The sequence below is a fragment of the Lutjanus erythropterus genome, chromosome 20 (genome assembly GCF_056507025.1).
Source record: "Lutjanus erythropterus isolate fLutEry1 chromosome 20, fLutEry1.hap2, whole genome shotgun sequence".
NCBI lineage: Eukaryota > Metazoa > Chordata > Actinopteri > Lutjaniformes > Lutjanidae > Lutjanus > Lutjanus erythropterus.
The window spans coordinates 12,806,319-12,833,857 of record NC_139336.1 but is presented as its reverse complement, the minus strand read 5'-3'; the positions used below and the strand labels follow the sequence as shown (position 1 = coordinate 12,833,857).

Sequence of the window (27,539 nt, the reverse complement as noted above, 5' to 3'; positions counted from 1 at the left end):
TTTTCCCCAGGGCTGAACAAATTGAGGAAAATAGTTTGCAAGTACATACCATGATTGCAATTAAGGCTTATAATTATTTTTTATTATTAATTAATCTGTTAATTATTTTCATGATGAATTCATTAATTGTGTGGTGTATATGTTGTTTTGTGACAAATTAAACTAAGCTAAAACATCAGCCATGTCTGACAATATTTAGATATCAGACTGACGAGCCTTAATGATAAAGTTGACAGCTCTGCAACTAAACTTGCTTAAGCTAATGTTACTGTCAGCATCACAGTCTGACAGGACGGACTGCCTCATCCTCTGAAAACTGGAGGTCCTGATGAAGAGCTTTTCAGATGATAAGCTTAAACAACAGCATCAAAGTTGAGTTTACCTGGGAGAATCCAACAACTCTTTCAGCAAGGTGTCCGTCTTTCAAAGTCGAGTTAGCCAGCTGACATTGACGTGAGGTGATCAACTAATTATTCAGACCTACTTTGCCCACAGTCTTATGTTTGTGCAATAAGAGCAAAAAAGAAACTAAAGTAGGTGAAAGGACATTGAATTTGTCTAATCACTTTTATCAACTGCCTCCACTGGTTCAGCTGACCAGAGACGAGGGCAAGCTAGCATCAGTGGTGCAGACCACCCAGCAAAACTCTGGGTAGTGGCCAAGCACTGCCACTGAACGATGGCCCAATGACAGCTAACGGTTGGCTAGGTGTGTTCAGGTCCTGAACTGTCTTTTCCAAATGAGGAAGGGGAGTGACTGTTTTCAGTCAACAGTTCAAGGAGTGTTTGCTTAGAGATTTGTTGTGCTGCAGCGAAAATGCTTTTTTGTACATCCTCTGTTTTTTTCCCCATAGCACATTATAGTGCCATTAAGGACGGAAGATGACAAAGGGTAAAAGGGACAGAGGAGAAAGGAGAAAGATAAGGGAACGGAAGAGATCAGTGAGGGAAGGTGTGACAGAAGGGAGAGAAGGAAGCGAGAAGCGGGAATTGGGGACAAGGAAGAAGGCGGGAAGTCAGAAGCTGCAAATGGAGGGGGGTGAGATGGAGAAAGGGGGAAGCGGTCGAACAGTGTTTCTGGGTTAGACTTAAGATTGGATAATTAAAGGAAGAATAGAGGACACATAGAGGGAAAATGATGATAGACATGGATGAAATGAAAAGAAAGAGGAATGAGGCACAGGAAGAGGGATGTTGGAGGAATGAGATGGAGGCAGAAATACGGGGGCAGAGGAGGAGGATGGGGGCTCTTGTATGGTTAAGGAGTGAAAGGGACAGTTCTATTACGGTGTCATGTTGGTCAGTGGTAATGGGCGGTAATAATAAGTTAGAGACAGCTTTATAGACTTAGAGCCAGGAGGGCACTCAGCACAGCCACGGGGGGTCTGCTGACGGATGTGACACACGGACACACATGCACACCCACACACATAAATGTCAACAAAACAAACACACACACTAATGAGCAGCTAGAAGGATGCCTATAGGGACAGTTCATTGTGGGGAGCAAAGTAGGAAAGGGCAGGAAGCAGAGAAGAGACTGTGTAGAGGTGAGAGAGAGGTTAGGGCTGCGAGAGAAGGTCTGAAAATGAGAACCTCTGATTATTGGAACCATTTATCTGACGGCTATTCCATAGTTCACATTAGTGCATCAATTTACACAAATCGCACCAAAAACATGCAGATAGTTTTGGTTTTTTGTGTCAAGGTATTGAGAGATTTGCCTCTGAAACTTTTGCTGCCACCCAGAAAATGTGATTGCAGTCATGTGGCTCAGAGCTTTTAAAAAAAAGTCCAAGATCTATTGACCATTAATGTAGGCAATGATGGAAAGACGGCAGGAATCTGACGACAACCTCGATACAGAAGTTACAATTCAATTTACATATCTAGATATATATGCAACTATTCTGTGATACTCTGAGCAATGTGATATATTGCTATTTTTTTAAATTCACATTCATAATTCACATTCTTTGCAGTCAACAATTTCCATCAACTGCAAACTGCATTAATTAAAGTTTCTCGGATGTTGTTTAAAGGAAAAAAACTGAACAAAATGTCAGAAATAGATATCTGAAAACGTCAGTGGGTAAATCTGAAAGTGTCTGTATGGCTAGATGCCACTAAGAGTAAGTGGAAAATGTCTTCCTGAAATTTCAGTGAGCTGACCCTTTAAGACGAGGTTGTGTGAATGGCATTAATGTTAGGGGTGTTCACGTGATCACATGACATTTTTAAAACAAACACATGGGAAATTGCTTTACTGAATCATCAGCAGAGGAAGAGGCAAAGCCGGTACGGATCTACTGTAAAATGAACATATAAGCTGTTATTTATGTTAATTAGTTATATACGTTTTCAAGGGTACCCTATTATTGCATGCTTTTGTTTCTACAGCACCTCACATTAGCATGGGTGGTCCTGACCTTGGAGTGTTAGTCTGTAGCTCTCCTCACCAAGCCTTATGTTTGACCTCAGAGGCCCCTACCCACCTAATACCATGTGTACAGTAGCCTTTAAAGATCTCTGGAATAGGCACCCAGACCAAATTATTATTTTTCTCCATAAGCACTGTGTTTTTTTTTCCAATATCTAATTTCTAGCCCCAACACCCTGTTTTAAAAGGCAGTGTATCATGTCAGGAAAGTAACTATATCATTTCATAGAACCCTTTTAAAGGAAAGGTGTGAAACACCTGCTAAAATAAAAGTGTGTTTTTGAGAGCTCATATGATATGGTATTTACTTGCAAGTGGCTCATGTAAAATCATTGTTTGATGACTCAGTTTAAAGATTTATCTTAGCAAGTGCCATGTCTCATTTAGTAATCAAACACTGTTGATACAATAGAGCTACAGAGTGGGAGGACTTCCAATGGCAACAACAGCAACCAAGCTTTATGCACAAATACTGAACCCATTAGATTCCAGGCAAAAGCAGAGAAGGTCGTTGTGTTAAACTCCCTGCTGGGCTACCAATAACGATTGGTGCGTGCATGTGTGTGTGTGTATGTGCGTGCGCGCGTGTGTGTGTGTGTGTTTGTGTGTGTGTGTGTGTGTGTGTGTGTGTGTGTGTGTGTGTGTGTGTGTGTGTGTGTTAAGCTGTGTAAAGCTCAGAACAGGCTGGTGGATCTGTGTGATCTAACCAGTAAGAGGCTTAATGTCTGCACTGGGACCGACTGGGCTAGAGTCTGGAAGAGATAGGGACTCGGTCACACACAAGCATGCACAGATCTGTCTGTGCATCTACAGTGTACTTGTGAAGACCCTCAGAAATGTAATGCAGTTACTACATTTACCTTAACCTAATCTATGTCTTAAACTAAATTACAACCCTCAAACAGCTCCTTGAAGAATTGAAGTTGGTTAGAATGTCCTCACTTTCTATGAATGTCCTAACTTTCCTGGAAGGTCTTCAGTCTGAGTGTACAGAACTAACCTTGGTCCTCTTAAAGATAGAAGAACAATAATACAAACATATACTATAAGTATCAATACAGAAGCATTGTGAATTTAACATCCAACAAAATGTCCAATAACTTGACAATTAAAAAAAGGTTCAGAATCTGAATGACGATAACCAGAAAACAAAAGAGGCAGACTAAAGCGGAAAGGAATAAAAAAAAAAAAAAAAAACAGGTGGAGAAGAAGACAGAGAGATGAGAGAGAAAAAGACAAAGACAGAAGGTTGTACACAACTGCTACAGCAAGGATTGATTAATATGGGCTATTAAGCTATAACACCAGATCATAGTCTGGTCCCTCTGGCCATATTACGGTGACATGATGAAGCGCCTGTATTAGCCATGGGAGAGTGCTAGTGATGCAGATAATAGCCACGTCCCAGGAGACCTGCAGAGGGAATTAATGCTGCTGTCTGACACACACGCAGGAATGGATGCAGATGCTCACACTCACTCACGCAAGCTTGAACACTGACAGAACATTTACATATATGCACACACACATGCAGGAATGTATACACAACAACACACACACACACATACATACATAGAGGTATAGCTGCACAGTAGGTACAGTGAACACACCTTGAAGTGTCTGTTAATGCTTTTTTCTGCTGACGAGAACTCCACCCCTCTTTCAGGGTAAATGCATATATACCCTATAACACTATCTCATCCTTTTCTGTCCGTTGCAATAGGAGGAAATGAGGTGAAAGGGATGAGGATTATTCTGCTATCTATACCTAACCACACACACATATATATGTATATAATTTCCTCATCACTTTCAAGCCTTTCAAATAGGTGTAGCTGTATCTCATTCTCACTAAATTCCATAGTTCTTCTCTGTACTTCTGGGTGTCATTTCGGATTTTCTGATACTCGCATAGATATCAGAGATTTGGCACTAATACAAACTGCTTTTTTTTTTAAATAGGCTTACTTAAATTGAGAAATATTAGAAACATGTTTTTTTTTTTCCACAAAAGCCCTCTTAGGGAAAGGAGCCAAAGTTCTGAAATGTAAAATAAACCAGTGTCTGCCAATCTTTTTCTTGTGACCCCATACAAAAACACAGTGTGTAGTTGAAGCCCTTTGTCACATTTCAGTTGCCTCTAAGGTATTAGCAGATTCACCAAATACACATATGCATAACCCCTCTGATTTTATTTTTTATTTGAATAAATGTTTGAGGCTCAAAGGAACAGCTTTGCAAAAGTGCAAAATATGAATAGTTATTTCTATCAGGACTTTGTTTTTTCGTCTTTGCTACCCCATTAATCATGTCATGATCCCTCAGATTTATGGGAAGGGCCCCAACCTCTAGGTTAGAAAGTAGTGTAAAGATATACCTTAACAACTGAAAAAAGAGAAAATGCAAAATACACACTGAGGCCTGGGGTCTGATAGTCAGCTTTGCTTCCCAGTTAGAAAGGAAAGTGATCCAGTTTTGTTCCACCTTTCCTTTCTTTTGTACTCTCTTTTCATTCATCTATGTTTTGTCTCTGCAGTGGGAGGAGATTGGGGAAGTAGACGAGGACTACGCTCCCATCCACACCTACCAAGTGTGCCGGGTCATGGAGCAGAACCAGAACAACTGGCTCCACACCAACTGGATCCTGACCGAGGGCGCCCAGCGGGTCTTCATCGAGCTAAAGTTTACGCTGAGAGACTGCAACAGCCTGCCCGGGGGTGTTGGGACATGCAAGGAGACCTTTAACATGTATTACTACGAAACGGACGGGGACGAGGATGAAATGGAGGAAGGAGAGATGAGAGATGGAACCGGGATAACGGAGGAGGAAGACAGGGCGATGAAGGAGAGCAGATACATCAAAATTGACACCATAGCAGCTGATGAGAGCTTCACTGAGCTGGACCTGGGGGACCGTGTTATGAAGCTCAACACCGAAGTCCGTGATTTAGGTCCCTTGACCCGGAAGGGCTTCTACCTGGCATTTCAGGATTTGGGGGCCTGTATTGCTTTAGTCTCTGTGCGTGTTTTCTACAAACGCTGCCCGTTTCTGGTGAAGAGCTTGGCCGAGTTCCCTGACACCATCCCAGGATCAGAGGCCTCGCAGCTGGTGGAGGTAGTGGGTCGCTGCGTCAATAACTCCCTGCCTCTCTATGAGCCTCCCAGGATGCATTGCAGCACAGAGGGAGAATGGCTGGTGCCCATCGGGAAGTGTGTGTGTCAGACTGGATTTGAGGAAATCAACGGATCGTGTCAAGGTAAGAGGAGAAAGTGTGTGTGTGTGGAGTAGTGCTACAACAATTAGTCGATCAAACTCCTGAGCTCTGGCCATCGGCGCATTATGCGGCATGGGGCGTGAAAGTACTTACCTACTATGTAAACATGTACACTCATGCAACATACCATTAAAAAGCTAAGATTCTCGTTTTCCGATTGATGCCAACTATTTCGAGATACTACCACAACAGCAGTTACAGTCAATGCTGCAAACAATTACAAAACTGAGCCAACTCACATATGAAGTAGCAGTAATCCACCATCCATTTGAGTTTGCATTAAGATAGAGGCGATAATTTGGTCTCAACGTGGCTGCTGCTGTCTGAAATTTTGATTTGCATCTCATCTGAGCCAATAGGAGCTTCCATGTCCAATCCCCAGCCTCCAATGACAGTTGAGCAAGCTTGGTACCTCAGTCAGTCAGCAAAAATAGTTCCTGCCCCTCTTCTCTTGTGTAATGAAATTGTCTAATTGAAACAGATTGTGTGGATGACTGGCGCTTATGAAATGAAATCCCGAAAATGACAAAATTCAGTTTTTATATGTAATATGACAGTAGAACAGGGAAATTCTTCAATTTAGAAAGGTTGCTCTGTGTTTTCTTTTTTTTTTATACATACTGTTTTCCCACCATAGCACTTGTCTTGACATGTTATTATGCACAAAATATTTCAACAAGGGAAAAAGCACTGTAATGTATTTATGCTTCACTTACTCTGACGGAAGGTTTTTTGGGGTCAGAAAACACTTACACATGCACTTGCCAAAATGTGTAAATATTCATTTTCTGTGGTATTGTGGTATACTTGGGACTAGTGAGGCGAATCGCTTAAAAATTCATCAGCAATAATTTTAATGATTATCATCATTATCAAACAAAATTGAAACCTAACTAATTATTGTGAGAATTTGCTATTTTTTACTCTTTTTTTTAACAATCCTTGTACGGTGTTCACATTTTTAGCCTTTTTAGGGTTGGGAGTGTACATGCATCCGTGTGTTTCCTCTGGATTTCATCTTCACTCTGTTTATTTTTATATCCATGCACATGTTTGTTTTTAGTATTGTGTGCTTGAGTGAGTGTTTATTCTTTTACTAAGAGTGTTTCGTACTGTGAGAGTGTGTGTCTGTTCCTCCCTTGCTTAGTGGAGGGTATTCCCCCGAGCCCCGCAGCACTTTGCTGCTCTCACACAGCCGCTGTTCTGCTCCGACTCAAGCCCAAACATTCCCACCGCCGACCTTAACTGCCATTTCCACGGGCACCCAGGGCCTCTCTATTTTTCTCCCCTTCACTCCTCTCCAATCTTCCTCTGTGCTGTCTTTAAATTACTCAATTTTCAGACTGGCACACTAGACTCTACTTGTGGAACCAAGAGCATCTCTGAGTGGCATGGCGAAATTTCAGAAAAAAATTCCAGAGAACAGTTATTATAGCTGCATGATGCTAAGGTCGTACAGAAAATTGATATGCGTGATTATTTGGTGGCTCTTGACTGTTCCATCTCTTCACACAACGCCCTACTGATCAAGTGTCGGTCTCAAGCGATGAACTAAAAGATTGCACTCCAGTGCTCAACTCTTGAACGGTACATGCAGAGGTTTACTTTATGTTTTGCTTTTCTGCTTTGCACACGTGCGCAGCATCGGTTTCAGGGAGCACTTCATATATCTGGTTTTCTATTGAGTTCATCATCACGCCTCTAGAAGATCCAACCATAAATCCTGGCCTTTTAGAACCAGCACCTCTCTCAGCTATGATCAGTCCATTATAATCAAATGTTAGAACTTAATAGGCTAGCTGTGTAACAAAGTGTGCGCCATCTCTAGCTTAACTTCGTCAGACATGGAGTCTCTGTGGGGAGATCATTAGGAAATAGCTGTCAGTATGCCAGTGGCCTGCCTGGAGTCGTACTGCCACAGACTGTACAGTCACTCAGACTGTAAGAGATCTGTGGCTGACAAGGCTAAAAAAATCATATACACGAGAGCTCATTCTGTGCTGTGAGTCATGAGTAGAGCTGCAACGATTAGTCGATTCATCAGTTAGCTATTAGAAAGACAACTTTTCTATAATTCTGATGATTGATCATTTCAGTCATTTTTTAAGTCAAACTGTCAACCATTTGTTTGTTCCATCTTCTTAAATGAAAAAAATTGCTGCTGTCCTTTAATATGTTGGTTGGACTAAAGAAGCAATTTGAAGACTTTAGGCTGTTTGAAATTGAGTTAAGCATTTTTCACAATTTTTTTGAGATTTTAATGACAAAATGATTCATTCTGTCAGTAATCAGCAGACTGATCAATGATGAAATGAGTGAACTTCAGAATTACACAGAATATTCAGAATGAGACTGTGTGATAGTTTTTTAAAAAATGGCTTTTTGTGCCGTCTATGCATTTTTTTCAAATAATGAAATTATTTTTCTTATCCTGGGATTCTTTGACTTGTATATTTATCTGGCAATGTGCACAACTCTCAAGTTTACTTGAGCTTTAGTTGTCATGCTAATGCTAATGGCACACAAAATACTGCAGACCACCGTTTGGTTTTCTCCAGTTTTTAGCATGCTACCAGCATGGCTCGAGGGATGGCAACTGACAGACCAACTGTCACTCTGTCTGTTGGTCAGATCAGTTGCCACTTTGGTCCAGACTGAGATATTCCAACAACTACTGAATGGACTGTCGTGCAGTTTGGTACAGATATGCATGTCTCCCTCAGGACAAATTGTAACAGCTTTGGTGACACCTCAACATTTCATGTAGTGCTGTAATTTGCTTAATACTTTGACCTTATACCAGCATAGCTGATGACTCAACTGTACTTTGTGTTTACAGCTAATTAGCAAACATTACAATGCTATCACGTCAAACTAAGAAAATGACTAGGGTAAACATTACGCCTGATAAACTTTTGAACTGTGGCATCTTTGTGGTGGAATTCCTCATTACGAGAGTGGTATTCTAGATATTTTTGTTTTTTTATAAGTAATTTGTTGTAATGTATATTTTGACTCATGTTATGTACTTGCTTGCTGATGTAATGGTCATGAATTGTTGTTGGAATATTTTATTTCTATTTTATTGTAAGTGTGACCCTTGTCTCGACACAGTGTATTGGTCTTTCCCTGTTGCTCTAACCCTGTGCTGAATTATTGTCTAAACTGACGTTAGGTTTTTTTATGAGGATGTGAGTGAACAGGACAGTCACTTAATAAAACTGTCACCTTAGGTTTTCCCCACAACAAAATTATCCTGCCCTTGAGAGCAGGAGAACTGCCTCTTTCACCGGACTTCAGTGTGGTATTATTGTCATTTTGAAACTTTAGTATGTTTAGCATTTAGTTTAAAGCACCACTGTGTTTGTAATGTCTTTAAGCTTCACAGAGCTGCTAACATGGACTCTTAGTCTCATTAATCTTGAGAATATGATGTCTTTGAAGTAAAAGGAACACACTTTGATGGTGCTGACAGTAATACATTATTTACAGTACATCAGTTGCACTGCTCCAGCAGTATGTCAGCTGCACGTGCAGTACCTCTGTTTATACACTGTGGTGCAGTTAGTAGTACTTTAAAAAGTATTAAATCAGACACACAATCTTAATTTACACATCTTCTCTCTTTTAAATATTGGTATATTATCTAGGGCTGTTCTGGTCCAGTACTGTCTGAATGCTGTTAAGTAGAAGCAAGTGCACGTCTAGGCACCAGTCCAGTACCACGTCATTTATTGACCCCAAAATGAGACTGTGCTACTTCCCAGCAGTCTCCTGTATGCCTTTTTTTAAAACCCATGATGGCAAGTCATATTTCATGGCCTTCATTTTCTGTATACATCAGGATTGTTTCCACTTTTCCACACCAAAAAAAGAAAATTGTTGGACCAACTTAAAAAAACATACTTCAATTGGTAAAAAGTGAGATGTACTTAATAAGCATTGTACTTACAATAATCACATTGCTTTCAAATAAACAGTTTGAATTAATCTTAAAAACAACAGAACAACTAAGAAGTTTCCAATATTCCAACTCATTTTTTTTTCTTTGATCAGTACTGCTCCTTAACAGCCTCATAGTATGGTTTCAGGGAAGTTTTCAGAAAACCATTTTTAACCTCAGTGTTATGTTGGTTTGTTAAATATAATTAGTGATTGCTAATGTTAGAAAGATTTAATGATTTGTTCACTGAGTGAGTTTGCTAACACTTGTACAACACAATGTATCCAACTGAGGTGGACCATTTTATTTATATAACAGTATTTGATCACAAAATATAATTTTATTAAACATTAGACTGGCGAAAATGGCGGGTCAACCAAAACAAATCTAGAAAAGACATGTCAAACGCACATTATTAAGAGAAATATAGCCGACATGCTTTTACTGAAATAAGAATAGCAGGTTAAGGCAACAGGATGTAATCCACAAAAATGGGACCCATTCAAAATATTACATTACTCCAACTACCAATGAAATATACTTTTTACACTGCAGAGTTACAGAGACTTCCTAATAACCATGTAACAAAGACGTGGTCTTTGACTGCACAGAGCTGGTGAGGACAGCAGCAAAGATTAAAACTTAAAAAAAAAGTATTTTTCTTTTATGAGGCATAAATAAAAAACCACAACTAAGGCTTTTCTGATGTACTTTTAAAGACACAGCCAGACAGTGGTATTCTCTCTGTACGTCTCTTCACGAAGGATTGTGAGGGTGTTATTTTGATGCCACTGTGATAAACTCTGACCCTGCCACGGTGTATTGCAAGAAGCTGTCAGTGCACCTCATGGCCTGTTGCAAAAGAAGAAAAGTTTTAAGGTTGCAGAAGGTTTAGCTGATTTTCATTTTAATGAGTTTCAGTGTTTTGCATTCCAGGAAGATGAAGTTGTGTGATATGCAAATTTTTGCCATTTGTTAAACGTTTTGGAATAAAAACATCACCGGTGCTCACACTAAAATAGATTTTTTTTTGTTTTTATCGTGGTCCATATGTAGAGCAAAATGAAGTAAACAAACTTAACAGTGATTTGCCAGAGTAGAACACACTCCCAGTAATTAATGAAGCTACAAGATTGTGTTTTTTTTTTTTTTCTTACGGTTTCATATGCAGATGAGACTGACAGCCTTTGAAACGGTCTACAGAGAGAAACATGGCAGGGCTTCCTCTCTCTCAGCTTTGTTACCATATGCGTTCGCTGCTTTAGCAAACACTTTTTCATGTGCGTTTCAGTCACTCGCGTCGGAGTGTGAAGCGATGAATTCTGTTTTTGAGACGTTGAAAGAGTGCCTGGACTCCATACTGTGAGGAGTGATCTATTCAGTTGGGGAGGAGGGTTTGCCTTTCAGATGTGGAAGTTCTGAACATCTGCCCATCTGGATTTGAGAAACCGCACCGGGTGCAGTGGTTTAATTTCCACTCCATTGTGCCTATTTTGCCCTGCAGGTGAATGTCAGTGTGTATTTCAAAAGGGTAGAGTTGTTCAAAAAGACATGCAGCATTATTCTTAACCATTTTTTTATGTTATAGCCTTTTCAGCTTTTTCAGTTGGTGCTTTATTAAGCTTGCTTGTCCCACTGTGGACTGTGAACCAGTGGGTTGCAGGTACAATGTGTGTACATGAGAGAAAATGTGTGTGGATCCTGGCTGTGTTGGCTGTGTGTGCTGCCTAGTAGAGCATGATTTAACGCAGCCTTTGTGAATGTAGGACACAACTCGTCATGGACAGCTCTTTTTCCTCCTCTTTGTCTTTTTCCTCCTCTCTTTCTGTTGCTCATTCTCACGTCTGGTTCTTTCTGTCTGTACCTCAGCCCTCTTGTGTTTCTCTCCTTTTTCCTCTTGTCTTTCTCTCACTTTATCTTTCTGCGACTGCCTTTAATTCATTGCTTTTCCATCCCTCTCTCTTTTTCTTCCTCTTTACTGTTGCCACAGCTACATTAGCACTCTGCTGTCTTTAACACTCTTTACACTGGCTCTCCTTCCCCTCCTTAAGATCTGTCCATCTTTCTCCATCAACAATCCACTTGCTTTTTCTAGCCCACCTCTTTTTCTCTCACACACACATGCACATGCACATACATCTTTCAAAAGCACATGTGTATGTATGTATGTAACATTTAGATAAAATATACCAGCACAGTTTTAGGGGTTTCCAAATTGTGGAAATACGGAAACAGTTGCTCTGACAGAGTCACTGTAGTTTCACCACAGTGCTAATAGCCACACTATTTAACTATTAACCTAACCCTTTTTAAAAGCACCCAAAACAAGACCCTGAAATAACTGTAGCTTAATACATTCTTATCTGGAGGTCTGGAGAGAAAGAACCAGAAATACACACCCTCTGTGCCTGCATAAGGCAAAAAGTTGTTTCACTTATGTACAACAAGCACCAAATATTGGTAAATTCTTAATACCAAACCATTTTTCTAAAAAACAGTAAAAAGTATGCAAATTCCTGTATACCATGCAGCACTACTGTACAGTATCATCTGTATGGAAATGCATTGTTGGGTTTAGGTTGTTATTTGTTCTGCTGTTGTCCACGCTCGGAGTTTGATCATTTAGTCTTTTCTGTCATTTCTTCACATGACGGCATATAGGATTATAATGATCATGCAATATTTCCATTGTATAAGTATCAGTGCATCAAGAGTGACAGTTATACCATTGAAAGTAAATATATTTACATGTGAAGCGCATGGTGATCCAGTCTTGCTATGCCAGAGATAATATTCTGTCAAATTAAAGCTAAAGATATTATATGTGGTTGTGTGAGATGTATAGATGTAGGCACAACTTTAGCTGAGATAATTGGTGATCGCCTGCAGCACTGTCAGACTGCAGAGAGGGAATGAAGGAGGAGGGGGAGTACATCCATGGGTGGATAGATGGATGGATAGACGGAAAGGATTACAGAGAGGAGAAGTGATGGCAAAACAAGGGGACACAAGAGAAATTGAAGATTTCTCACCACAGGGTGTGAGGGCAGAGAGACAGAGAGATGGATGAGTGTTGTTTCAGTGGTGATAGCGATAGAGGAAGGATAACTGAGGATAGAAGTGGGCAGATGGATGAAGAGATAGATGAGAAGGAAGAGCGGGGGATTGTAGATTGAGTTCAGCCTCGCAGATGTGACTGAGACTGAATGAGTGTTAGAAGAAATGTGGGAATAATGACTGAGCGGAACATTGGAATAATGTTTGAACTAAATGTTGGGTTTGTGGAGTAAGAGATTAATTGAGTGCTGAATGGTTTGGATCTTAGTCAGATATGACATTTACATGGAAGATGAGAAACCAGGATATTTATATCATGTTATACATTACTTCTGGCCAATTTCTGTCATTTCCTTATCAGTCGGGTTCTTACAGTAGTTAAGGAAAAAACAAGTTTGGTGTCTGGCTGCCAGGGCTGCATTAACCCTCTGCTGGATTTGGCTTGTCCATCTGATCACCATATGATAATACAATGCTTTGACCAAACTTTAATTTCTTTTCATTATGATTTCATCACCATTTTCATTCATTTTCTTATTTAGCTAACAAATTAGCTAAATAACCAGACTGACCAGAAACCTGGACAAGATTTTTGTCTAGGTTGACGATTTTTGTCTGAGCGAGTGACCTGCCACTGCTCAGCAGCACACTCAGCACAGTACACACCCACTGAGCTGCAGGACAAGTGACAGGAAAACAGCATGTAGGGTCTGATCATTTTTGACCAAACCAGAGTTGTTGGTTGTTGGAATAGCAGAAAGACAAACCAAGATGGGTTTTAGTGAGTTTTACTTTGTTTCTGTCTGTCGAGTCAGAATGTGGTGTGTTTTACAATGAGTTAACAGAGCAATTAAAGCTTGTCGGTAAGAGAGAAACTTGAATTCAGGTGTGTGGTTGTATTTTTTCTGTTTAATAAGCACAATAGGTGTTAGAATATTTACTTTATTGACAAAATGTTGGTTCGTTTTGTTTATTTATTGAACATGGCAAATGTATCAGCAGTCACTGGCTGCTGGGCTGATGGTAACCGGTATGAAAATTTAATTGCTTGTCCCTAGAGTTTGTCCAGGCTTCTGGAACCAGGATATGATGTTTGCATGAGCAAACAGATTAACAGGATCACAGCTAGGGTATTGGTGTTCATGTAAACACAATGAGAGAGTAGCTTAATGGAGTGGGACTGTTGAAATTAATTTAATGCTTATTGAGATCCATATCAGTTGTTGCCTTAGCAACAGCTACTCTACCTGGGGTCCATGTTTGAAGAAAATACCTATAGCCATGTTTGCACTTGCACTTAATCCAGTAACCACACACCTAACAACACACCTATCCAGAACATTAAAGCGAATGTAAAAGACTGTTTAAATGGTGGAATTTTAGGTTGACATAGTGTTGCTGTAATGGAATAAGGGCTAAATAGAAATTTCAAATAATAGATTAAAGGTTGAATTGAGTGTGGTCTGCAATATAGGCTCCTTGAATGATGGAATAATGGAATGAGCTGAGTGAAATGTTGTAATATAGTCAAAGAGCTCAATGACATACTGGAATGATGGAATAAGGACAGGATTCAGTGTTGGAATAATGGAATATGAGCTAAATTGGATGTTCGAAAGATGGAATGAGGGCTGACGAGAACGTTGGAGTGATAGGATAAGAGCTGAATGCCACATTGAGAAGATGAAATAAAGGCTGAATGGATGCTGGGATTGACAGCTTTGTGATGTTCAGATTCAGGCTGCACCGAATTCACGTGACAGAAGAAAGAAAGACTTGGAGGTGTAAGAGATGGGCAGTGAAGTCGGGGGGAGAGAAGGAGGGGAAGCTGGGGGAGGGTAGTAGAAGGCAGAGTGGAGGAAAAAAGGATGACAGCAGATGAGGAATACAAATTAAAATGAGGACGACCATTGGTATCATCAATTAGAGGAATTACAGTACATGGAATGATAAAGTGTCGCTTGCTGGTAGAGTGATAAAACCACGGAGTGTTTAATTCTGCGAGCGTTGTCTATGTGTGTCATAGGCTGGATCCCCCTTGACAATACTTTGTTTCGGTGCCAGGGCTCCCCTGATGTTCCTCTGTGTTTGCCTGCCTGTCAGACGTCACTGCAGCATATGTCAAACTCGATCTGGTCATGGTGCTGGTGCTGCCATCAGAAACTGTCTCGGTGGCGTAGTAATGTGAGGAAGCTTTCTGCCTTTCTTCCCCTTGGGAATTATGGGATAGCAAACAAGCGGCTCACACTTGCAGTGTGGGGCTTGTGGTTGATGGTGTGGTGACAAGGGTATTACAGTCACTTGCATAACTCAGAGATATACACACACAATCATGGTGGCATCTGTGATTTCGATATGATTAGCCAAATGTGCTGATTAGGATCTGAGTCCTCACACCACCTTGCTTTGGGTTTCTTTTTTTATGTAGTATTTGGTTTGTCAGTCAGTCATTATTTTAAGTATTGGTTAAAAATCGGTTTCTTTTCTTTTACTTTATCATAAACAAAGCTTTACAGGTTTCCCAGTAAAAAAGATAGTGAAGCATTTTTGTCATCGACGTGACACAATTTTTTTCTAATTAATTTAGGGTACCATTAACATGTGAACCAATATAGTACAAGTCAGTACTGATACCCAACAGTACCTTTTTTGGTACTTTGCTTTCTCTGTAATAACAAAAATCTAATTTCTGTTTTAAAAAAATAGTCCCAACTTCTTAATTTCAACATTGTTATTTATTTTGAACAATTTTTATTTATTTAAAACACACCACAGGAAATAAAGTCTATCATGGATGTGACACATTTTTTTCTTATTCATTCCTTTCATTTGACTATCATCTATTTTTGATGGTTATATATTTTAAAATCAGTGTTAGCCATGCAATATTAGTCTCACTGCCATGGTGCAAGATTGCAGCCTAAATTTGAATCAGAAGCCACTGGGCCTGAAAGATCCACTCACAAGTCAGATGTTTCCTCTCCTGTATTTATTGCAAAGTGTCTTTTAAATTTTCATCATTGGAGTTCAACATTATTCAGTAATCTTTACAAATATAGAAAGTCTGTCACCCCTGAGTTGCTCAAGAGACAGACCAGCATGGTGAATGATATCGCAAAAATCTGCAAGCGGCAGGAAGCCTTTTTGATTCCATCACCTCCTGAAATATGAATCGACTGGATTTATTGCGGAAAGAGTCGCCATTCATCTTTTTAGATCCTGTTCTATTGGGAGCTGCTACTGGCTTCTTTCACTACACTCTGTCGCTCTGTTCTCTCCTCCTGCATCGCTCTATTCCATCTTTATGCCCAGCCCCTCTCCATCACCCCATCAGCTCAACGTGGTGATGCTGTCATGACAACTAAAGTGCTTCCTGAGTGCTTGTTGGGTAAACTGACTTTCCCAGAAGTGCTTCCTCCCTTTTACCCTTCCCCCTGCTAACGTGCACACACAAACGTTTTTTTCTATACTTGTGAGGAGCCTAATTGACGCAGCACATTGCCTAGCCCTGAACTCCATCCATAAGCAACATTGCTAGGTATCTGACCCCATTTGTCCTCACGTTAACCAAAACCCAATTCTAATCCTACCCCTAAAACCAAGTCTAAACCCTCAAACACCTCTTTGAAGAAATGTGGGCCAGCCACAATGTCCTCACAAAGATACAAGAGCACCAACACAAACACACATATACACGCACATTCCTGCAGTTGGTGAAATATTAATAAAATGCTTCATTCAGCTGTGCCAGCTTCTTTCCATGAAAGCCTGGTCGTCTCCAGAGTCCCAGTCAGCAGCAGCTTGTAGGACTGGTTTGACTGGTTGTTATGGACATATAGGTCAGGTGATGAGTTTCCCGAATGATGCAGCTTACATAACAATTACAGTTTTGCAGCAGTTAAACATTGTTTACATGATTTTCCTGGTATCTTTTCTAGAAGTCTAAAAAAAGGGTAACATTGAAGTTGAAATAGATGCACTATGGGATGGAGCTGAGTCAACGCCTGCTTTAATTGTACAGATACTGACATTAGCAAAACTGTGCATATATACATGTGCATAATCTTTTACTTGCACCCTCTTCACTTTACAGGTCAATACATTTAAAGGCTCAAACTCTGATTTTGTGCTTTGCTGTTTTAGGAAAAAACATATACACCCATGGTAAAAGACATCCAACCACTGATCCTGACGAGGGCTGTGATGATCACACTGAGCTCATTACAGTCATGACTGCTAATTTTATTTTGAAGAGTTAATGGAATGTTATTCCATGGTGCATTTGAGATCAGAGCCTCAACCCAAGGCATCATGGGATTGCCGGTGGACAGCTAACAGCATGCTAAAACAACAACAGCTGTCTTTATCAATGAAAAATGCATAAATGGTCACTGAAGACATCTTTTTTACCATGTCCCCAAAAAGACCACTCAGTTCAATGCTGGATTACTAAGCTTCTGAATGGGATACGTTCACACTGGAGCTAACAGTGTAGGCACAAAAGTAATATTATTGTTGGCCTTTCCTGCTTAGGTTACTTCGCGCATAATCCCCTTCACTTTTCCAGCAGCTGGGGCAGTTAACAACAGACAAGACTTGGTCTTGAGAAGTTTAAGTGTTTATTAACTGACATACTATAACCTGTACTGTACATTTACTGCCAGACTGACAATTTACTGCTAACCTTTGCTAACCTTGCTCCACCAGCAGCACCATCACTCTTAGTCTGCTGCTCCCGTGCTTTCCCTCACTTGTATGTCACACATACGCACAGCCTTTTTCTATAAAGGAGGTATGCTACTGTTATGACACTCTCCCTCAATTAAATCCAATTAAACATAATTACTTGGGCAGTCGTGGTAAACTGCCAACCAGCAGGAGTACATTGCTTTTAGTAAAAAAAGGAACTTTCACAGCTCTAATCCTGGCTATACATCTCTAACACAGATGTGCACTGGAAAAACAGTTGTAATACAAAACTGATACAAATCTCTATTCCTTGTCATGTCTGGCTGGTTAAAAAACACTAGAACGGACTCAAAGTTCATACAGGAGTATATCAGCATGCATCTGGTGAGTTTATGGCAGGGCGCTCACCACGAGTATCTCTATGCACATGGCATGTGTGCACAGAAACACAATTATTCTGCATACTTGTATTTAAATGGGTCAAATGTTATTCGATTTACAACCAATTTCATGCCCATGCATTTCTCATGTATGTTTGATCTGACAGGCCTCCACGTTTTGCTGAGATCACATGTCTCAGGAGTATCATTATGGCACTGAGATTCTGACCCTTGTGCACCTAATCTGTGGGCGCTTGCAATTTGTGTTTGCAGTTGTTGGTCCATGCCAGGGAGTCATTTTTTTTTTTTCAAATAAATGAGTGTCAGATAAATGCTGAAAGAGTAATATTATGTGTCGTCTGGCGTCATTGTTATTCAGTTATTTTCCAACACATCTGGTCAGCATAACTTGACACTTGATTTATCATTATGATTTATTGTTAATTTTTAATCTCCCCACTAGACTTTGACTGAGGCAGCACATTGATTTATGTCTGAAAGCTGTTGTGACCTGCGTGGCCTCTTGGTTTCTGCTTGTAGCCTGATTGTGAGAATAAATGGGTGCTGAACAATGACCTTTTCTGCCATCCAACAGACAGGAAATCCCCATTGACTTGATTGTATATTATTATTGCACTATCATCTGGCTTTGTTTGTGTTCACACACAGGCGTACACAAATATGAGCCGGCTTCAGCGCGTACACATGCACACATGCAGAGGCATACACACAAACACGGCAATACAACAATAATTCCTGAAGGTATGACACCCTCATTCATGCACACACACATGCTGTGTTTATGTTCCTTAGGCCAGTAGCTCGCTGTGGGACAAATACAGGAACAGGATATTTACTGTGTTTCCTTGTCTGGTTTTATTGGTTCACAATAGTATCTGTTAACAAAACAGGCATTGTATTGAAGTTCAGCCTTACCATTTTTGTGTTTCTTCTGTAAAAGTTTACTTTTATGTCAATCCTGCTGAATCTGTGTACAGTTGGAAGAGTCTCAGGAAAGATGGAAATATGAAGGATGTCACGTGCGACATATAAGAGGAGCCATTTGGGTTTTTCTTATTTTGTCTGATTTTGAGTTTTTGTTTGATAGTCAGTTGTGAAATGTAGCTACAGTAAGAATAGTTTAACTATAATTACTCAAGTAAAAATCTGAGGTACCTGCTGTTTCCTTGTGTATGTCCATTTTATGCTTTTTATTACCTTTCACTCCACATTTACGCCCAACCTAAGATAAGCGTATGATATGATGCATTACTATCGATTAAACCACTCAACAGTATATAAAAAAGTTCAAATTAGCTCCACTTTAACACTGGAATGCTACTTACATGCTGTTGCATAAGTAATAAGCCAATAATTTACTATATTATTATATAACATGTACATATTCATACATAATGATTACTTTTGATACTTTAAGTACATTTTAATGGAAATGCCTTCATGCTTTGTAAGCATGAATTTTAGGTCTACACAGTATTGGATTTTTTGCCAATATGCATTTTCCAACCCATTCTGCTTGCAGATGCAAATAATTTTTATCCACCTAATTGTGGAAAACATAAAGTCTCTACAGCGATAGTGCCATTTTGAGTTAAAAGAAAAAAAGTTGGAGGAGGGTAGTATTCAGAGAAAAAACTCACATATTCTCAAAGATTAAAGTGATAAAATTACAACAGAACACACAAATTTTCCAGAAAAAAACTCTGATAGTATAAAGTCATAAATTTGTGTTTTTCGGAGCGTATTTAAATATTTGGATCCATGCTGTGCCCCTGCCCATATAAATGAATTTAAATCCAGTGCTCTATTGATACACAGTATGGGGCTCTTAACTTAAACTTGTGTTTTTTACCCCCTTCCCCCTTCAAGTATGCCTCTCTCCCCCTGCCTTAATCGCTGACTCCCTCTAATCCCACCAAACGACAGACAGTCATATAAATCAACATGTTTACAATGAAATGTTTCCAATTAAAGAGGACGCTCGTTAAGAAGCATCAACGGACACCGCTGGATCCTTAATTGCCTGGGATGCCAGTGTGCGATGCATATTAATTACGTATTAACCTCACACACACAAATGCACACACACATAGAATACAGGCACATTAGTGTGTATTGCATATTAATTACCTATTACCCTTTGTGCTGTGCGTTAAGAGCTGCGTGGCATCAGAAAGACAGCTTGCCCAAGGGCGACACGCACACACAAACACACACACACACACTAATACCACCAACACTGTCTATTCATATTCACAATGAGGAATGAGCCATTTCAGTCAGCCAGCCATGACCATAACTAATCTCACCACAGGAAGTGTATGCATGTCTGTGTGTGTGTGTGTATGTGTGTGTGTGTGTGTGTGTTTGTGTGTGTGTGTGTTCGGATATAAAGATGTATGCGTGAGTGAGTGAGTGTGTGCCTTCTAGACAATTAAACGAGTGAAGCACCTGATCCAAGGATCTAACGGATCTAATGTTTGACACCACATTATCTGGAAATGCAAATGTCTTTATCTGTCTGGCTGGCGGGCATCTTCACATTTTTCAGCAGACAAATGAAGGTTTATTTTTGATATGCAGCAAATGCCAAAGTAAAGTTTATATGTTCCATTGACTAAGAGTCTTCTAACTCTTTCCTGAGAAATATCTGGTGTCATATAGTGTACATTAGTTGATATGTGTAAAATAGAAAAACAAAGATGTAATCCTCACCAGTGACAACTTACAGCCGCTGTTGCCACGAGACAAAAAAAAAAAAATCTACAGAAACTAAAAGCTCAATCAACAGGAGCATCGTAGTACCACACTGTGCCCACAGCATACTGTGTGATTGACAGGTGATATTTGGGGAGTGCAGCACAGACACACCAGGTGGTGAGAGCTTAGCACCAAAAATAAGAAATAAATAAATAAAAATAATCATAGTTATACCAACATAATATCTGAATATACTATCTCAAATTATTAATATGCTCAAGGGGGTTGTTATTTTTCAGTATTTTTCTTGTTGCTTAGCTTTTTCTCTACTCCTCCTCCTCTTCGTTCTACTACCTTCTATTCTGTGCGTGTGTGCCCGCGTGTCTGTATATGTGAAATGAGCTGCCACCACATTTTTATTGATTTGACCATGGGGGTTTGGAGGATGGAGTCAAGGAGAGCGAGACACCAGACTATGGCAATAAATCTGTATACAACCATAAATGTGTGTGTGGCTGAAGCAGACAAAGGATCAGGTGTGTCCTACTGCCCTGAATGCTGCATCCCTCCCCTCTCACACACAGACACACACAAATGCACGTGTATAAGGTGATAAGGTTGTATATTATTATAGACAACAAAATGAAGTAAACAGAAATTAGAGGTGGATTCAGTTCCGATTCAGAAGGCTATGGTGTGATTATAAAATGATTATCAATGCATCTTGATCCAGCATTTTTAATTTTTACACATTTTACTTTTTACTCGCTATATGATAGGGCTAGGCAATATATTAAAATCTTCCAACCAGCCATCATCAGCCCAACACCCAGCAGCTGCAGATGAACTGATTCCCCGCTCCCACCTCCTCCCATCCTCAGCTGGGAGATTTGTGCAACTGGTGAGTTTGCTATGTCATGTTTACTACATGCAATAAACAAAACAAACTCACAGAATGTCAAAAAATGAAACATTCTTACACCATTCTTTCCTTATTAAAAATAAAAATATAGCCATATCCCTTCTTGAGTCAAGGTTTCTCCCTTTTACTGAATTAAGTTGAACTTAACTGCCTTGTTACTCGTCGTAAAACACACTTCATTCAACAGAAAAATGATGTTAAACTCACCAAAACCATCTTTTTTTAGGCTGTCCACTCTTCCAACAATCACCAAGTGTGGTTTGGTCAAAATAAGTCCTTAATTCACTGAGTTAGTTGTGAAAATATTCTCTCACTCGTCCTCCTGCTCAGTGGGTGTGTACTCTGCCACTGTATGAAAGAGTGTCACTAAGCAGAGGCTGTTACTCTGCAGATAATTAAATTAGCGAAATAAAATGACAAAAAATGCCCCCATAAACAATTGTCCATGGACTCAGCGCATTGTTGATAGCCGATAAATTTGTCCAATAGCCCAACCTTACTGTATGTCTAGATGTTACTTTTACAGGCTCATTTATTTCTTGGTTGCATTGAAAACGTTACTGCCCACATACTACTTTTCGTTAAGTAATACATTCACTAGAAGGCGCCACTCAGAGTCTAAAGTTACCCTGAAGAGTCTAAAGCCTGACAACAACAAACATGGCAACGCTGTAGGAGGTTGTAATAATGTACTTCTCGAGAAAGAGGAAAACCCGGGGGCAGCGTTGTAGACACCAGTCGTTAGATACATGACGTGAAATTCCTAGTCATATCCTGTGGTTGTGACTCGCTTGATCTACCACCTACACTGCTTCACTGCCCCTCACAATTACTGGTGGTACTGCTCCATGTTGTCCATATCCATACGCTTTCAGAAAACATGCACAAATACAGACAAAGTGAATGCAGAAGGCTCTGTCCATATCTGTATGTGTATCCCACTTACACTGTAAATGAGCCTTAAAACAATGGCCATTTGTAAAGATCCATAATTATACAGACTGATTTAATTCTGTTCTCTTTTATGAATGCAGTAGTAGCCACAGTAGCATTCTGAAACCTGAAATAATTTGTTGTTTTGTTTGCTGTGTTCCCTAAATACTTTACTTTAGTTTGAACTTTCATACAGCATGACTCTTGTCCAGATCACTTTTCCCGTCAACTTCATATAAGACAGTGTTTCTATACACTAGCTTCTAAGCCAGGATGTGCTGGTTGGATTGTATTAATCTGTTCACACACAGCCATCTTCACAAAAGACTCAAGAAGAAGCCTAGCGTAGAATGTAAATGTGCGTGTTTTTCATCATCCAGTCGGTTCAGCTGTAAGGAACGTACATCCCAGTGTTACAGATTTGTTGTACAAAAAGTTTACTTAATAAATAAGAAACCATCAATACAACAGGTACAGACCCTTTTTTTGCATTTATCCTTTTAACAAAACATGACACGAAATGAAAGGGCACCAAATATAAAGCATCTTTTCACATCTGATGAACTAAACCCTAAAGGCACACATGTATTTCTATCTGCTCATTCAAAACTAGGCCAGCTTCATGAATGCCTCAAAAGCAATGTCTTGAGCCTCAACTCATAATTAGGGTATGTGTGGCATCCTACATGCCTAACACGTTTTATGAAAGGCTTCCTGCGTGTGTGTGTGTGTGTGTGTGTGTGTGTGTGTGTGTGTGTGTGTGTGTGTGTGTGTGTGTGTGTGTGTGTGTGTGTGTGTGTGTGTGTGTGTGTGTGTGTTCTCCAGGATACTGCCAGATTTTTTTTTTTTTTTTTTCAGTGCTGTACAACCCCTGGAAATGGTGGTTCCCAGTATGTATGTTCTGGTCTGGTGTCCTTACACAAAGACAAAGATGTGTGTGTGTGTGTGTGTGGGTGTGGGTGTGTGTGTGTGTGGGTGCGTGCGTGTGAGGCAGAGGTGAGACACAAGAGCGATCCCGGGCAGAGGGAGAATTTTTCAGGCCTAATGTTCCATGACAATGGACCAAGGTTCCGTCAAGGGGAATCAGAGCCACTGCCGCCTAACGCCTGACACACATGCACACACATACACACACACACACACACACACTCACACACACACACACACACAAATCTTTCCCTCCTTTGTCTAGTCTTTTCTCTCCCAATCTCCCCTCGTAAATTTGGCTTTCTTTTTCCTCCCTTCCTCTCTTCCCCTTTTCCATCCTATTTCCTTTTTACCATCCCGTATTTTCTCCTCTCCTATTCTTTATTCTGCTGCCCTTGTACCTGAGGTTTAATTATGTAGCTCTTAATCACAGTTAGTACCTGTGTCTGCATAGTGTTTTTTTTCATGGCAGAAAGGTGCTGCAGAGCACTGGGAGGTTTTAAAAAAAACAACAAAAAAACACATGCTGCACATGAGTTTTGTTTCTATGACAACAATATCTTGAAAATTCCTATGGCCGCCGTTGTTCAGCAGTCCTCAGCATCAGCCCTTTGGTTTTTTGTGTCTATATGTTTCACATTCTTTTCAATATGAGCCCCAACCTAATAGATACATTCCCTCATATGGTCCACAAATGTGCTGGCTTTGTTTGACTCTGCTTGTCAACCCAGCATGGCAGGGATTTGCATCTGGGCTAACCATGATGGTATGTCTCGATTCACACTTGTTTTGAGTTGAGCAGCTGTAAAATGTTGCTTAACCACGTTTCATTTTATAAAAATTCTTCACAATACAAATCCTCTGATATTTTGCTATCTAAAAGCTTTCATTCTGTGCTATTTCGCTTTGTGTATGTGTGCTGCCTTTTTTCTCTTTGTCTTCTATATATGTTTGTATTAATGTTTCTTAAAAATTCAATAAAAAAGAAATCATGGTCATTTATTATCATTGCACAACACGGGGGTGCGCCCCAAGCCAACCAATCGCCAATCATCACTGGAAAAAGTGATGGTGATGACACTAGCGCCTGTTTGAAAAGTTCAGAGCTTGTCAACTCAAAGCCCCCAGAGCACCCGCCTAGAGAGCAGACGCTGCACCCAGCTTCTTTTTTCTATTTGCTCCGCCCGTTTTGTGCAGCAGCTTCCGAGTGCTTTGAGTTGACAGTCTCAGCTGCTGCAGAGTCCCTCCTCCTCAGAAACAATTAAAAAAAGATGCTGGCACTTCGACAAAAAGGTTATGTAGACACGGGCTCTCACATTCTGGATGGGCTTCACAGCAGCCACATTGGGACACAAAGGATGAAAACAAAAGCCTCCTAACCTTTAGAGCCCTTAGAGGACAAACGCAGATTAAACATCTCCTTCGTCTGCTCCTCACCTCACCTCTGCTCTCCTCGACAATAAATGATACAGAAATGTTACATTGATGACAAAATATCTATGGACACAGTAATCTATGGAAGTCTGCTTATCAGGTCCAATATCCCATTAGCTTTTCATCCTCTATTACATGTGTCTATTTGTATCTGTCTGGGTGTGACAGCAAAATGAAGAAGGAAATGATGCCGTGATAAGTCGGTGATTGGTTGGCTTGGGGCGCAGCCATGGCGACAGAGGTTGTTGATGTATTCTTGTGTGTTAACATTCTGAGTGTGTCACCCTGCTGTCTACCTGCCCCACTTAGATCAACCGTCTGACTGTTTGTTTGTGTGGGAGGAAGAGAAGATGATGTCTGTGTCTGTGCTTGTTGTATTTGTTTGTATATGTTTCCCATATGGGGCTGCTTGTGCAGCAGATGCAAGGGGAAATTCTTAATCATGTGCTGGTTGCAAATCACTGAATTGAATTCTGACTATGAATAAGAAGGAAAGCCCCACAGTAGGAAAAAAGCTTTTTGGTGAAGATAATAAAACATGAAGAAGAAAGCAGGGTCACACAGGTTGGATAAAAGAAGTAATCCCTCGAGGGAAGAAAGAAGAAGAAATCAGACTTCAAACGGAACAAAGAAAAAACAAAAACTGTATGACAAATGCTTCTTTTAATTTCAACTTCGACTACAGTAGTATTTCTGATGAGGAACCTCAAAACAACCACAGCCACCCAGGGGAATGTGTCTACCATTTTGATGCTGACCTCCTTTTTTTTTTTTTTCCAATTGAACTAACCATGCTGTCCTGCTTTTTCTCTCCCCCTTTTCTATTTGTATGTCTTCTCTTATCATCTCATCTCCTCCTTATCCAACCCCAAACACCCCATGGTATCTGCCCCCCCCCCTCCTCTGTGTCTTTCAGTGTGCAAAGCGGGGTTTTACCGTTCGCTGCTGGAGTCCTTGGCCTGCAGTAAGTGTCCGCCCCACAGTGTGGCCAAGCAGACGGGAGCTACCGCTTGCAGTTGTGAGGATGGGTACTACAAGATTGACTCAGACCCTCCCAATATGGCCTGCACACGTGAGGATATAACATCTTTATATTTGTACATGCTTACCTCTGGTTTTACTACTCAGTTGCTAATGCACTTTTATTCTTGGATATCATGTCAAGTCAACTATTTAAACGGATAGTTTGGATTATTTAATGAGCAACAAAATGTGAAGTGAAGCAGTGACAGTATTCTAAATATAGCGTACGCTTAAACTAATATTGATGGGCCTTTTTTTAAGGGCTAAAATACCTTTTGTTGCTCTCTGCTTCTTCAAACCAGGCGCGTAGCATCTTTTACTGTACAGGATTTTTATGGGTGCTAGAAATCCTCAAACACTTGAATTTTAATGTACTGTAGTGTTTTCAAGGTTTGAAAAGTGCATGGATTTTGAATAAAGTGCTTGAAACTGCTTGAAATTGTAATTTCCTTACTTCAGTAATAACTTGCTACCTGACTGCACTTTGTAGATAAAGAGATAAAATAAGTTGGATATTGGCTCGACCAGGTTGCGGAGGTTGCCAAGTCTACTTAGACATGGATGACATACTTTGGAACATGAAACTTTGTTGTGTTTTTCTTTACTTTGTAAACCTTATGTAGAATGCTATCACAAAATATGAACGTTTGGTTGTTGCACAATATAGAGTTTAGAAGAGTAATGCATTTCGGGGAGTAGACTTGAACACACACTCTGGCTTCATTCGCTTTTTTTTTTTTAAATCAATGTCAAAATCAAAAAGAAATTCATATTAATATGGAACCAGAGTGTGCAACACTTTCTGTTGTGTGTTAATAGCACAATAACATCTGATTTAATGTGAAAACTGAGTGAAATAATCAATTTCAAGTACTTCAAACCACCCTGAATCAAATAATCTGAACCATCCCCTTAACATTTGTTCAACAATATGTTGTATATTATATTTTTAGATGTATTTTTACTTTTCTTCTTTTAACTTCATTTCATCTCTGTCAGGTCCTCCCTCTGCTCCACGTAACGCTATCTCCAATGTCAACGAGACAAGCGTCTTCCTCGAGTGGTCCGTCCCCATGGAAACCGGTGGCAGGAAGGATGTGCGCTACAACATCCTGTGCAGACGCGTCCTGCCTGATGGAAGGGGCCTGGAAGAATGCGGGCCCAACGTACGCTTTTTGCCACGCCGTGTCGGCCTGTCAAACACCTCGGTGATGGTGGCCGACCTTCAGTCGCACACCAACTACAGCTTCCTGCTGGAGGCTGTCAATGGAGTGTCAGAGCTGGCCAAAGACCATGCGAAGCAGTATGTGTCACTTAATGTGACAACCAATCAAGCAGGTATGTCAATACTCACTTTTTTTTGACAATCACAGCCTCCCCATGAGTTCTCTAATCAGCACCACAGCTGTCCCTGTTTTCCCCCTCCAGTATTCAAACTTGTTCCCAGCAGAAATCATCACCATTTTTGTCATGACTCTTTTTTTTTTTCCTCCTTTATTGAGACTGCCACAGACCAACCTGTGCATCAGATTCCTGGCGTGAATATCTCGGTTTGATAACAAAGACACCAGATGATCAAATTATCACAGTATTTGTCCAACAAATCTGTCGCTGTATTAATTTTCCCTCGTGAGCCATCCCTGCAGCGACTGAGGGAACGTCGCGCAGTGGAGAGCTTTTTTCTTTTCGCTTTTGCATCCAGATTTGTCATTGAAAAAGCAGCTTGGTCCCCTCAATTAGGCAGTACATTTCATCAACAAGATTTGCAGGAATTGGTAGCATAATGAAAGCTCTT

The 27,539-nt window shown here is 40.2% G+C and overlaps 1 protein-coding gene across 1 annotated transcript in view; it reads left to right on the top strand.

Annotated features, from left to right (window-relative positions):
- epha5 (EPH receptor A5) overlaps window positions 1-27,539 on the top strand; it is a 76,898-nt gene that overhangs the window by 11,397 nt on the left and 37,962 nt on the right. The window contains exons 3-5 of the mRNA XM_084746359.1: window positions 4,977-5,697; window positions 25,638-25,793; window positions 26,744-27,082. Of these exons, the coding sequence (XP_084602485.1) occupies window positions 4,977-5,697; window positions 25,638-25,793; window positions 26,744-27,082 (1,216 nt within the window). The remainder of the gene's footprint in view (window positions 1-4,976; window positions 5,698-25,637; window positions 25,794-26,743; window positions 27,083-27,539) is intronic.